General features: G+C 42.1%; 1 protein-coding gene across 3 annotated transcripts in view; it reads left to right on the forward strand.

The window, feature by feature from the left end:
• fhod3b (formin homology 2 domain containing 3b) overlaps nucleotides 1-14,997 on the forward strand; it is an 85,078-nt gene that overhangs the window by 46,237 nt on the left and 23,844 nt on the right. For all 3 annotated transcript variants that reach the window (XM_071468331.1, XM_071468333.1, XM_071468332.1), the window contains exons 4-5: nucleotides 3,871-3,938; nucleotides 5,489-5,594. In XM_071468331.1, coding sequence (XP_071324432.1) covers nucleotides 3,871-3,938; nucleotides 5,489-5,594 — 174 coding nt within the window. The remainder of the gene's footprint in view (nucleotides 1-3,870; nucleotides 3,939-5,488; nucleotides 5,595-14,997) is intronic.

The raw sequence follows: 14,997 nt of genomic DNA on the forward strand, positions 1-14,997 counted from the left end.
CTCTGGGTATTAGAGCACATTCCTGATGATTACAGAAATTCCACTACTACCTTTATGATTGTTATAATTATGAGACCATTACATCCCTGTAGCTGTTCCAGCTGAGAAAACGTGACTGTATTGCAATTTAAGGGGAGAAAACAGCTGCTCTCTACGGTGCATCAATGTGAGGCATCAAAGAGACACTTTCACTCTGTTGAGTCATTCCACTGTCTAGTACTTGTCAGTAAAAGCCTAAGGTAAATATGAAGATGATGGGAAAAAACAGGCAGCTTGTCCTTAAATGCACTCATACGTTCTTTTAATTTTAAGGCTGTCTTATTTTGTGGTATTAGCAACACGATTGAATGCCTCTATTGATTTTAAAAAGGTAAATTGGATTAACCTGAAATTCAGGCTGTGGAAAGTAATGTGGCTGCTATAATTAGTTTGTTTTGTAATTATGGTATAATGAGAACAGAGAGGTGAATCACAAAAGAATGTTTTAACTTGTCCTATGAATGTCATAAATTCCTTTGTTCTTCTAGTCCTAGGTTTGCCTTGGCTCAATCACAAATCCATGACAAATGTGGCAAGCTTTTGAGTTTGAAATTTCAGGTAGATTTTAGGGTTTCAGATGTTTTTTTGTTTTTTTTTCCCTAAATAGGGAAATGCAGAAGCTCCATACTTTGGGGTGCATATCTGTGCCAAATGGTATGGAACTAATCTCCACTGAGCTATTTCTCATTAGAGATGGGCCTCTGGGAGGTGCATCGATGTGTGGACCACGGACAGGGACAGGGAAGGAACTGTCTGTTCCTGCAGATGGGCTTCATTTAGTGCTGGGAAGAAATAACTTTCTGACAGTTTTATTGCAGTCCAAACTACAGGGCTAAGTAGAGGAGCACAAGTCCCTTTGTACAAGTGTCAGTAGAGCTTCTCATTACTGATTGACAAACACATGCGCACAAACACACACTAAAACAAGCTCCTGAGATTATTCTAAACCCAAAGGCAGCCCAAGTGCTGATGCATTGCTGTCGTAGTGCTGTGCTGTGACATGCGCAGAACCGTCAGTGGTTGTTCAGAGGTGCTGTGTGTAATTTATCTGTTGACTGATTAACATCCAGTGTCCACGAGGAAGTGCAGTTAAGACTTTGAGAAGAAAAAGCACACACTGATTCAAGGCTTGGGTTGAAGTAGCACCACAAATCAAGTTTGCATTGGATGGTGAAGGTGTGATGAGCAACCCAGAGTTTCCCCCATCTGCGTTTCCGCTCGAGTGATCAGAGAGCTTGTCTGTTTAGAGATCTCTAATCTGCACTCTGAGTCATCATCCTGAACCACAAAGCAGTGGATCTGGCCCTACCTTGACCTGCAGAGGAGGGTGCAGTACTGAAGAAGCTTTGGTTCCTTGGTACCTGAGCCCTTACTTTGTCCATGCAAGAATCATGGTAATGGGCTTCGGTTTGGCTGACTGAAATATTTCAAAAATATAAAAATGTCAAAGAAATTTTATTTCAGACACATAATAAATGATAAAACTGAACAATCACAAAGTGTAGAAGAAAATGGTGTTTTTTGTTGTTGTTATTTTCCACATTTTCCAGCCATAAAACTGAATGTAATAAAATAGAATTATTGTCATAGTTATTTATTTCACTTTTATCCGTGGAGCTAGAAGGTGCTTTACCACACACTATGATGATGATAAAACCAGAATCAGGTGTTTAAAAGGGAGTTCAGAAAAGAAAAGAAAAATGTGTCCGTTTTGAGAAGAGATTTAAAAGGTGATGCCGACTTTAGCAACCTTGATTTGCTCAGGCTGGGAGTTCCACAGTAGGGGGTCCGAACCAACAAGGCCCAGTCACAGCTACTTCCTGTTATTTATAAAGACATAAATCACCAGCATCACACAGCCTCCCCTCCTAATACCTCTGGACTTGTGGAGATTTATTCCTTGTGGATGTGGTTGCCAGTGACTCGCCGGGACCTTTCCATAAAAGACCAATACTCATCTACTCATCAGGTGTCTGAGCCATGTACGGCACTGAATGCACAAAATATTTAAAACTCTTACCAAATACCATCAGAGTCATAAATTAGAAAGGAGACATCTTCGAAAGATAAGGAACTCTGCTGGAACTGGATTGTGAGGTGTTTGATTTCGGCATAGAGCCTCATCAAATGAGAGCATGTCAACCACATATGGCCCGGTCCCAGGTTCTGTGCAATACAGATGCATCTTTAATGTTGTGTCCATCTGTAGTAGAGATGATTACACCAATGATACAAAGTGGGCCCAGTGTGTTGTTATGACCGGAAAATCCACCCTGGTCTGGGGTCTAGAAGCACCCTGAATGTGCCCACAGACCTGGCAACACACACCCTGTTTCTTCCTCTCTCCGTCTGTCTCTCAGTTCATCAGCTGAGGGGATTTGCTCTACGGCCGAGGAGGAAGAGGAGGAGGAGGCCAACAGCAACAATGAATAGAGGCTTGTTGCTCTGAATCCCAAGCGTATGCACTCATCAGTGTGTGTTTCTCACACTTCCGAATAGAATTAGTGGCAGCTGTTTGTCAAGACAAGGATTTTGTGTGTGTGTGTGTGTGTGTGTGTGTATGCATGAAGGGTGTATTCAAGGCAGTATGTACATATGTTGTGCCTGTCTCTGTGTCTCTCTCATGCATGTTTGGGTGTACAAGTTGTAACTCACCAACAGTAATAAATCATTTTCCTGCCCATCTAGCCAAGGCTGCAACAGCTGCAGTGGTACACCAGACAGAGTTGAGTCACTCTACAAAGTGCTAGTCATGTCTTCATGTAGTGTGTGTGTGTGTGTGTGTGTGTGTGTGTGTGTGTGTGTGTATGTGTGTGTGTGTGTGTGTGTGTGTTTTGTGTGTGTGTGTGTGTGTGAGAGAGAGAGAGAGAGAGAGAGAGAGAGAGTGTGTGTAAGAGAAAGAGAGATTAATAGAAACAAACTACCTCATTGTGCTCATGCCTGATTGTGTACATGCCAATCTCCTGTCAGATCAATATCAGCCTGCCTTTAAGCAACAAAGTATCTATCAAGGAAAATGAGAAAGTGCCATTTTGCATCGGAATAAAAAGCAATGGACGAATAAAAAGATAACACAGAGACTGAGAGTACTGAACTGTACTGCTCTGCACTGGACTGGAGTGTACTGTATGTTGCTGTATCTGCAGCAGTAATGGGCAGGTTTTGCTGAGTCAGAGAGAGTTCACACAGCAGTGATGATGAGTGGGCCACTAGGACTGTGCTCAACGCTGCCACTCCCTGGCAGACTCTGCAAGCTGCACACAGGGTGAAGTGAGGGATTGTCAAAGTAGTTGCAGGAAATGTACGCATCTGTCATCCGCCTGATTCCCTTCTTTAGTACCCTCTGGAGTTTCCATAACTGATTAATGGGTGTATTGTGTCTTAGCCATTGTGGTGGCTATTGGCTTAAGGTTCTGCCATGACTTTGTATTATAGTGAGCTACAGATATGGCTTTGTCAGCAGGAAACATCCTCTGTTCACTAATTCTCCACAGATGTGCTCTGAGTTGCTCCTACTGTTCTTTTGCTCTCGCTGTTCCTCTTGTATGATATATTTCATCTTTAGCTACTAGGGATAATTTCTGCCATTGACATGTGCATCATGCAGACATGAGTGATTTTGAAGAAGTTTATAGTTCATGGAAAAATGTAAACACTTTGTAGACATGTAGACTCTTTTTCTCAAGAGAAGTCACAATCATCCTGAGTCTCTTGTTGAGATTTGTTCACTATTTCATCTATTCACTTTTTGTATGATAATATAATAGACAGATACCAAATGAGCGACTGCCAGCTGATTTTTCCATTCTTTCCTTTTCTCTCTCCATACAGAAAAACTCTACAACTCAACTGGAAGGGAGCTGCGACGAGCCCTCTTTTCCCTCAAGCAGATTTTTCAGGTAATTATTTCTCTATTCCAGCTCGTGCTTGTCTTTCCTAAAACTGCAGCTCACAAGATCCAGTGAATTCCACTGCGTTTTGTGTTTGTATTTTTCGGAAAAGCAGCAGTCCTCGTGAGCCATGCATGTACATGCATGTACATACATTAACATGAAAGAGCTACATGCGAACATGCATCAGTGCACGCATGCACACTCACACTTGCACTCTGCATTGTTTTCCTGAGGCAGCGTTGTGCTGCCGAGAGTCTGCCTTCGTGGCAGCTGTGGAGTGTTCAGGTCTGGTCAGACTTCACACACACACACACACACACACACACTCACAGTTTTGGGCTGGGTTGGGCTGCTGGGCAGTCGACTGCAGAGGGGGAGGGTTAAGTGACAGTTGGATGAAAAAGAGAGCAACAGAGCTTGATGCAGATCCAAAATAGATTAGAATGGCTCAATTTTTACATGTGGCTTTGTAGGGTTTCAGTTGTAGAGAATATTGATCGTTCTTTTTGCGTAATAAAATGTGTACTTGGTCTGGTATCAGTATTACTTCTCTACATTGCAGAAGTGTAGCGTTCATGTATGAGCCTCACAACTCCTGTCTCCTGTCTCTTTAGTGCAGTCCTGTATATTTAGACCATTTGCCAAATGACTGGAGTCTCCATCACAGATCTATGGTAAAGCTGTTCTGGAAGCACTTACGCTCTCTCCTGGGAGAGAAGGAGGCCTGACCACCTCACGGTGTTTATTGCTGTCTTCCTCTGTATCCCATCTGAACAGTAGAGTGCATCAGAAAGATGTTAAATCCTGCAGAAAGCCTCCTGCTTGGCCTTAAATTACAGAGTCATCGACAGGTGTGAGAGATGCAGGTGGTTTTGTCATCGAGGACAAAATGTGGGATGAAGTGGGGAGGCCAGAGCAACAGGAATCCATTTAAACAAGCTGCAGGCAGACTGCATCGCTCACTGCACTTGCGGTGGCTTTAACCAAATGTAAAAAAAAAAAAGAAAAATGAAGATTGATATTATTTATCCAGCTGGGCATTTTGTAGAAGGTGGAATGAGAAAATATGCTGATGGCCTCTGGCAAGCCACAGATCACATGATCACACTTAGTACCTGGCCTCTCTGTCACTATTTTTTTTCTTGACTCCTTAATAAAACGTGCAGCAGGTCTCTAGTAATGAACAAGTCAATGCAATAGAAAGTGTTGCTGTGCTGCATTACATTTTCTGCTTTAAGCATGGTAAATAATTGGTCCTAATGTGTGTTCAAGTCGCGAACATTAATGTCAGCAAAAATCAGCAACACTTAGTGGAGTTTTTTGGGATTATTTACTTCCTGATCACAAACAACTCTTTTCTTCGCAACAGGTTCAGCTTGTTATGTTTCTGCATGCTCTTTCATTCGTAGTCCTTGATTTGCAAAAAACATTCATGAAACTAAAGATTTAATATTGATATTAACATTAAAACAGTATATGTAGTATCTGGCTCTGTCTATGATGTATGATGGATCTTGAATGTTTCCCTCTTCCTTCTTTCTTTCTCTTCTTCCCAGGATGACAAGGACCTGGTGCACGAGTTTGTGGTGGCAGAAGGACTGACATGTTTGATCAAAGTGGGAGCTGAAGCCGACCAGAACTACCAGAACTATATCCTCAGGGGTACGTCCGCTGCAGAGGAGCACAGCTTTACACACAGCCTGCCTTCCTCCTCCCTTCTTCCTCACACCTCAGTTTACAGCTCCGGCTAATCGAGGATGTTATTAATCAATCCTGTAACACTTTTCTTTCCATAAAGCTATCCAGAACCACATGTGTTTACATGCACCATGTAAATTGATGATCCTGCTTGATGACCTTCTCACACTCACATACTTAAGGTATATAAACAAACCCAAATGTATGTCACAGATAATATGGACTTCAGGCCAAGTTTGACAGCTGGTTAATTTATCTGTCCCGTGTTGGTAAGGTGAAAGATCAGACGTGTTAAGGTCAGGGAGGGGCAGGGGCAGTTTGGGGATACTAGAGGACCAATGCACTCCAAGGTCACTGCCATTTAACAGCCTGCTGTTAGGGGGGCAGGCCACACACTTAAGTGGCTAATAAACATTCTGGCAGGATATTGCAGATCATAAAACTAATTTTCTTTCCTCCTCCTCTTTTTTTTTTTTTCTTTACATTTTCTCACCTTTTTTTTTTTTTTTCATGAAAATTTGTTGCACTTTTGTGGTTTAACATGAGCTACTACATCGTCAGTTAATTCTGTTTAATCTACTGTATGTGGTTTATGGTATAAACAGAGACAGAAGTTTCATTTAAGGCAAACATCTTGCAGTTCAGACTCACCCCCCTCCTGTTCATTCACATAGATGCTACATGCTGAGGTTCTGATTTTCCAGCTTGACCTTTTCTGCCAATGAAAAAAATCAAAGAGCAAGGGGCGGATGTCTGTGACAAAGTGCTATTGTTGCCCACCTCCCCACCCCCACCCACCGAGCAGGTTATAGACATGAACATGATCTCCGGCTGGACTACCTCTGCCGGCTCTGACCTCTAATGTGCGAAGCTTCATGTGAACTTGGCCTGGTCTCTGACTCAGACAGATAAATCACACGGGATAAATGGCCAAAACAATGCAGAGGAGGGGAGCGGCAGGCTTTTGGAAACATCAGAGCTGACCACATGTAAGAGTTGTTAGTGTCATCGTGCTGTGAATGATGAGACCACTTGTCATGTCTTTTCACTCCTCCTTATTGTGCTGTCCTTTTTACCTACCAGAGGTTTCTGATAAAACATCTGTGTCAGTGCCTTTCTGTGGGACTTGCTTTATTCTCTCATGTGCTAATTTATCACTTCATCTCTACAGGCTGCACAATTTCCCCTCATGTGTCTACACATCACCATGAGAACCTAAACCAAACTACCACTCTCCCAAAAGCCCCTTTAACCTGTTTCAACTCCTGACCTAATTTCTCCTGACCAGCTGAGGAAATGTGGGGTGTAGTAGATCACCCTCCCTCGCGAGCCATGTGTTGGAGAACACAAGTCGAGCATGTGCTGGAACGCAGATGCGCAAGTCAGAAATGTATATAGATCTGGCTGCTTTACTCTTGATGACTTCCAAGAGGAGCTATGTCATAAGGATTCCCAGGAGGGGAGTAAATTAGTTGCCTGAAATTTTAACACGTGCACACAGGCAAAGAAGAAGAGAGACAGAGAGTAAAGCAACAACAGTAACTGCTTTGGTATCAAACACTGATCACTTCTAATGTGTTTCTTTTTTTTTTGCTGTAATGTCTTTCAAGTTGAGGCCAGTAAAAAAACAAGGAATGCTGCCTTGAACCCATCTGTCTGGTGTGTGTTAGCCCCCCTCCAACAAAACAATCTTGCTCTCTTTCATGAATAAAAATCAATCTTATGGGTCTTTTGTAGTTGAAAAAGGCACAGTCACACGTGCACACCAGTCTGCATGTATTTTACAGGAACAGGTTCCCAGCCTTAGTTCTCTGGAACATTGTCGTCATTGTAAATAGCAGTTCCTGCAGCTCTCTCAGCAATCTACACCATCTCAGTTTTTTCTCTTTCCTCACTTTTTCATTCCATCTTCTCAAAGCCCTGGAGGTGTCTGCGGCCAGTTAGTGCTCCCTCAGTGATGTGGGTATTTTCTGGGTCTGCCTGGCTGGGGTTCTGGCCCCTCTCCAGGCCTCTCACACCTGGCTCAGAGGGCTTCCAGACCTGGACTTAGCTCCTTGGAGGCTTGCAGTTTTTTGGCCCCGGGGAAAGCTTGTATGCCTTTATCACCCCATCAGTGGGAAAGGGTGTGAGGTCACTGTTTCAGAGGTGCCTATGCCATCTGGTACTCCTGTAGGCCGTGCACTCAGCCCTGCTGAAGTGCTGCAAATGCACAGGAGCCAAAAAGGTAATGAAGGGTTAATGATATTCATTCTTCATTTCAAAATAAGCATCTGCGTGTTGTTTGATTCAGAAATTAAATGAACACAGAGGTTATGTTTCATTCAATACGGATCATCTAAGCTCATTTTTACTCTTCGTAAAATAGTCCTTGAAATCATAAATCTTTGGTTGATGAAGTGTAAAGCTGAGCGAAGGTTTCATAATGTATGTTTTTCTAGTTAAGAATGTTGTTTCTCAGACTGCACAGGTCTCACGGGGTTGTAAAATGTTATTCCTCTTTCAAGATGTATTTCTCACCATTTATGTTTACATTTTAAGCTCCACTCAAAATCTTTGGCTCTCAATTTCCAACTCAAGTGTGGAAAACAGATGCAGCCTTTTCTCTGAGTTAAATAGTTGGTTGCAAGTGAAGAAAATCGACTTTTAACATAGAGCTCTTAACAATAAAATGTAATCCCAGTAATAAATAAAGGCATTCAAACTTTTTACATTGGAGTCATGAAGCCCACATGAGAAACTTTAGAGTATATATTGCAAATTGCAGGTGCGCACACTGTAAGATATTTCGGTGTTTGTGTTATTTTGTGTGTCCTTAAATAGATTGTCTATTGCGTGCAAAATAACAGAGGTTTTGTCACAGTAACACCTCAGTATGTGACGCAAAAGCCTTAAAATACAAGCAGCTTGTGCAAAAGGTCAAAAAAGTTTCTGAACTAAGCTCAAACTTTTTCACTGTGGTTTGGAAAAAAAAAGAAAAGAAAAGGATCCCTACGGTTCTAATTATCATGAGCAAAACAGGGAGACGAGGTGGAAGAACAAATAACAAGGTTTTTCCCGGATCATCGTTCCACTTGTAGTATTTACAGAAAGAGCACCAACAAAAGTAACAACTGTGTTTAATTGGTAACTGTAAAAATGGGAGCGGCAGACAGAGGGCAGATTAAAGACAAACCAATTACAGTCAACTTGAAGCAATTATTCCCTGCTTTGAAATGTTCACTATTGACATTCCTCACCATAAGCTTTGTTTTTAGCTACACTTTCTCTGTTTGTGCTTCTTAAAGGCCGTGCCATTTCTGTCTGCGCACCGTAGTTTACAAAACACTCGCTGTCTCTAAGTCTCAGTGGAAACAAATTGGAAGTGAAGCTTAAGTTTTTGATCTATAGGAATTTAGAGAAACAGTCTGCTTTTTTTTTTTTTTTTTTTACAGCTTTTCAAAGCAGTTTTGGATGCATTTTTGGAAAACACATTCTTAAACTTTGTATAAATTATCTTCATACCCAGAAGGCCATATCTCATCACATGCTGTGTTATATACACAGGCTTACATGCTATAACTTATACTTGTGAATTTATAGCTTCCACAGAAATGGGAGTTGTGTTGTGAATGGTCCAGAAGTATTAATTTATCAAATAACTCATGCCCATATTTCAATATGTGCTTTTTATCTCATCCTTTCTTCCCCTCTCTCTCTCTCTCTCTCTTTCTATCTGAGATACTGAGATATGTACAGTATCTCTCTCTCTCTCCTGCTGCCATCTTTGAAGCACCTGTTTTTAATGGCACCACTATTCTAATGCCATAAGTTAAGGCACCTTTACTTCCTGGTTTCCAGAGGGAGCTGCTCACAGGGCCTCTGTGGGGAAGGGAGATGTGCTCTAGTCAAGTGTTTCATTGCCTCTTAAAGTGTCAGGGACCTGGAACACTGTTCCCAATACAGCGCTCAGTCCAGCTTTTAGTGTCACACACAGCGGTAACTTTAGTGGGCAGCAGTCTTTTTCACAAAGCTACAGGTGCACTCGAAACACAAGACCCTTTTGTTGAAATCGTAGTTGGTCTCTACAGTGTTTCTCAGTGTAAAGTTTTATTTGTTTCAGATCAACGAGGCAGAACATCCAGTGACACATCTGTGCAGCCGTTTTCATGTGCGTGCCAAGAGTATGTGTGTGTGTGTGTGTGTGTGTGTGTTTGTGTGTGTGTGTGATCCAAGCATCTTTTCACTGTAAACAAACAAAGCAGCTGATCATTCACTTATTCTCTTCTCATCTGTAGTCAAAGGAGTTTAATCAGCGAAACCAGCTGCTGTGCTCCATATGTTTAGAAAGAAGTGATCTCATGTTGCTAACGTCCCTGCTGCTCAGATTAAAAAAAAAAAAAAAAAAGTTTTCAGTACGCTGCACCATTACATATTTGAGTGACATTTTATTTCTCTTAATTCAGAATCAGGATCGTTGTTTTTGTGTAATATCCTGACCCAAGTTCTTTAAATGTTTAACAGAGTGTAACTGAATTCTCCCTTTGCTGGTTTGACCATTCTGCTGAGCATTAAGTGAAAACCCAGGCATAGCTGGGTTAACAGCAGTGTTGGAAGCGCTTGTTGGAAACAGTCTGTATTGTGTTGTCTGGCTGTGTTATAGGTCGTCTGTTCTAGAGGGGGGAGACCTTTACTATGGTCTATTGTCTGGATAAACATTTCCATTACGTCTGGCCTGGGCTGAGTGCTGTCGTGCAAATGTATCAACTTATATGCTGGTTAATATAGGTGCGACCATTTCCTTGCTTGCGTGATCATGCAAGAATTATGCTTAAGGAAAGATGAGGGAATGCTGTGTTAAATCCTCTTGGATTAAGGAAATTTGAGAGGTAAAACACAGGAACTTCTGACACACATATGTGGACAAAGCCTGATGTTTGGAGTGTGGAGGAGATCTCCAGGAATGCCCCTGTCGAACCAATAGAAACTTGAACTCCTGGTTTGTAATGAGATCCCATGGGGACACGTGCATGTTTTCCACCCGATCTCTCCTGCAGCTCCACAGGCCAGCCGCCGCTCCTGCTGCCCCTTTGTGCAAAACTTTGAAAAGCACTCAGTCACACACACACACACACACACACACGTCCATGATACCACTCTTGTTCTTTTAACGGTTCATTCATTCACACTTACATTTTAATGCGCTGGTTTTGATCCGCAGGTCACTCGACAGGGAGACGGTTTTTGTTTTGTTATACTTGTACTAGTTAACCCCTAAACCAAACACCAAAAAAAAAAAAAAAAATTATTTTCATTGCTTACGTTTCATCCTCTTGAAAAAGCCAATAATATTTTTAAACATAATTCTGTTTCTTTACCTGACTTGGATGACTTCATATGGTCAGAGGAAATTTAGGAAATGAGCGCTACACATGGTTTCAGCCCGCAACCTCTCAACTCTCTTCGCTCTACTGGCAACATTTTGTCTTGCCTCCAGCATACCCTCTCTCCATTAAATTAAATCACCAGCTTTCGAACTGACTGACACTGGCACCAAACGATACACTGCTGCATGTCCCATGTGCTGCTTTATACTCTTTTGAAAAAATAAAGCTGTGTGTCATTTTAACACCCTTTACCTACAAGTTAAAGTAAAAAAAAAATGACCTGTCAACCTTTAACTGAATGTAAAAACATAAAGAAAACAAAAAAGAAAAATATAAAAACATAACCTGGCTTAGATCCATGCTCCTACCGGATACATCCCACCCTGTTTTCCCCCTGTGTCAGACCCCTCAGTCCTCCACAGACCCCTTCAGATCCCCCTGACATGAGCAGACAGCTTGCATCTGAACCCAGTTCAACCCCACCTGTCTGACCTATTTTCTGCCTCCCCCTTTTTTCTGCTCCCTTCCTCTGTAGAAGTTTTCAGCCTTAGCAAACCCACTGGCAGTGGAATTACAAACCCCGTCCTGGAGCCTGCTTTACTGTAACAGAATTCAGTATACAAGCCAATTATATTATAAGAATGTTTGATTTGGTTTATTTCTCAAGCTCTTATTTTATCATCTCTGACCTTGCCGTCTAAGATACATAAACTATAATTTGGAAAAAAAATAAATCTTTTGCAGTAATATAGCACGCAGGCAGATAGACTGAAATCCTCAGCATTCGAGTGGGTTTTACGGCTGATTCCTGTGAGCTGAGTGGTTTTTGGGACTGAATTCAGCACATGGCTGGCCAGAACCGGAGGGAATCACACTGCTGCTCTCTCAAGAGCAGTAAGAATTTACCGCAGCTCATCTTTCAGTTCGCTTTACAAGTGGGTGGATGTCATGCAGAAGCTTTTCTCCCAAGTCTTCCCCACTTGGATAGGATGGGAAAAGCTCATCTGCTGGGCTTTCCCCACTTGTTTGTCCTAAAAATGATTTTCGAAAATGTCTGAAGTACAGTAGCCCCTCAAATCTGTCAGCTTCTTATTATTTTAAATACAGAGAAGCATAGAGAATAGCATGTTTCAGCTTTTTATTGTCCCTATAGCATTGTAATCTACTCAGCTCACTTTGCCCTGCTCAGCACTGCAGTAGTTCATCAGGTCTGCAGCGCCTGTGGAGCTTGCTCAGCCAAATATTGGAGCGACACCCCTGTCTTACTTCATGCTCTTGTTCCATTAGGTCTGTTTGTTTGTCTGTAGGGAATTTGTTGGGGCTTAGGCCCACAATAAATCGTGTCAAATGCTGGCAGACAAGTATCCAGGTTTGAAAATAGAAGCATCCTCCTGTTGTTTTATTGTATGGGGCTAATTGTAAGCCTGGCAGTCGGCTCGGTGACTGGAATCGGTCTGGCAGAGGCAGTTTGTCTGGCTCTAATGGTCTGGGTGATTAGCTGAATAAAATGGAACACAGCCCAAGAACATGTCTCATCTAGTTCATGTATAGTAAGAGCACTGTAATTGGCCTGAATAGTAAACTTGTCTTTTTGTGGTAAACAGACTCTAAATCAGGAGCTAGCTTGGGCATGGCATGGACGCAGTAATGATAAAAAGGAAATCTGCCAGCTTTTAACATAATCTAAGTCTCAGATACATTTTGAGCTAGCAGTACGGCTCTAAGGGATGGTGTCAGACCATCCACCACTTTGGTCCAGCCTGAAATATTTCAGCACCAGTGTGATGGATTGTTACACCCATTCATGTCCCCCTCAGGATGAATTGTAATCACTTTATGATCCCTGACTTCATCTGGTCATCATGTCAGCAAGTCAAAATCTAAAATTTGTACCTTGATTTATGGCAAAAATATTTGCTCAACTAAAAAACATTCTCATCAACTTCTGATGTACTTTGCGTTTACTCCTCCTCTGACCCACAGTGAAAACAGTATACAAGTGCAAATAATACAGAAGTACAGGCAAGATAAAAGAAACAATACAAACACCGTGCAGTGTGTTAGTTTACATACTAGACCAAGTAGAGGCTCAGTGTAGCTGCATCTGATTGAAGAATGTCAACAACTTGATTTGTAGATGAGAATAGAAACTGCACAAGTTTGTAAGACAACTTTCTCATTAAGGCATCAAACGTATTTGTAGTGTTGGTCTCAAACATCTCACTGGCGCCATTTTGGCCAGATATTGTGTTGAGGCACCAGAGACGCAGACGGTAAATCAGAGAACAAACAAAAGGTTTCCTTCATCCAGCATCGAGCATCACCTGAGTATTAGCTCTAATGTACAGGGAACAATTCCACCACTTAATTGAGCTGTCATCACATAGGCTTGGAGTAATCACATTACCAAGGTCGTCGGTGGAATCAACGTAAGTATTAAACAGTAGTTGAAGTTGGACTGAAGTTGCAGGCTGTAAAACCAAAGCGATGTGAAAAAAAAAAAAGATTAATGATACGAGCGCCCCATTCCACATACAAGTAGTCATGTGATCCATTGTTGACATAAAAATTATTCATTATGGTTGCTTTAAATATTTACTCAAACTTAAGTGAGTGGGAGGAATGTAGGTAGAAATGACTGTATTTTAAACATGTGGAGGAAGTAAGTTTGATGAAAATATTCCTGAACTCATCTGATAATTAAAAAGAATATGAGAAATAGTGAGGTCATTGTTGAATGCTGTCTGTATCACTGCCCAGAAATCAGCGTTGACTCTCTCCCCCTGAAATTCAAATAATTTACTATGATTATTGCGATGTGGTTGAACAAGAATTTACATAAGAAGTCTTTTTCAGACGATGCAGTAAAGCACATCCAGCTCACGTGGGCACAGGGAGGCACGCTTCTGAACTGCGAGGGCATCTCCCAGCTAATGCAGAGCATAACAAGATAAGGGGCTCTAGGTTGCACTGTATGGGATGGAGATTTGGCTGCTATCCCAAAGTCCTGGTAAAATAAATGTTGCACGCTGACAGACAGTTTGGCCGACCCAGTTTTGATAAATTCCAAAATGTAAATGAAACCAAAAGGGCAGAGTGGTGAGAGGAGGGGAGGGGGACAGGTTGGTAGAGGAGAAGCTGTTGAGTTGATTCCTCATGTCTTCACAGATAACGTTCTCTTGTTTTTTAATGTCTGCATATGAGTCAGTTGGCTTGTGTTGGTGCTGCCACCCAGACCTCACAGTGCTTCTCACCTTGGCAGCGGTCAGGGAGCAGCCCTTCCTGCACATTCCTGGAGCTGTGGAAGATAATTGCTGTGGTTTATGAGAGGGAGAGGCCCTGAAGAAACACTTCCACCAGACCTCAGTTGCTTGGGTTTTTACTTCTCTCAGAGTTCTGGTCCAGACACCGGAACAGGGTCTGTCTCCTCCAATCAGTAGGTCTGTGGTTCCTTACTGCAGCTTGATAACATTCAAATGTTCTATTTACTCTTTAGGGCAATATAAAAGTATTGAAAGAAATGGAGTGTGAGAATGCTGCACAGACGCCAGGCTGCTCATTGAACACTTCCAAGTTTCTTTTAAGCTCAATCCGTCTTCCTCGGATATCCTCTCCCATAATGGTTTACATTTATATTCTAATCACAGTGCTTTGAAGGCAGTTCATTGTCTGCCAGCGTCTAATTACGTGACATACATGCAGAGGGACTTAGCAATGTTATTGTTGTACTTTGTGTGAGGTATTGAAGAGCTGCTCATGATTACTCGAATGGAGGCCCACATTTTTGGCCAAAGATCAGTGCTTGAAGTGGAGGGAGTCCTGTACAGACTCAACACTCACATGCTCTTCTTATTAACCCTCTTCCAAAGTTATTGATGACTGTCTGTTGTGGAGTTTAAAAAACAAATCCCAGGTCCTGGATCCACAGCCTGAGCTAACCAAAAAGGTAAAAGGCTGGGAGTGTACACCATAGTTTCACGATTTGATCACACTTTGAGAGCCTG

This window comes from Trachinotus anak, unplaced genomic scaffold (genome assembly GCF_046630095.1).
Source record: "Trachinotus anak isolate AG129_WGS33_773 ecotype Australia unplaced genomic scaffold, CSIRO_AGI_Tana_v1 ptg000032l, whole genome shotgun sequence".
Classification (NCBI taxonomy): Eukaryota; Metazoa; Chordata; class Actinopteri; order Carangiformes; family Carangidae; genus Trachinotus; species Trachinotus anak.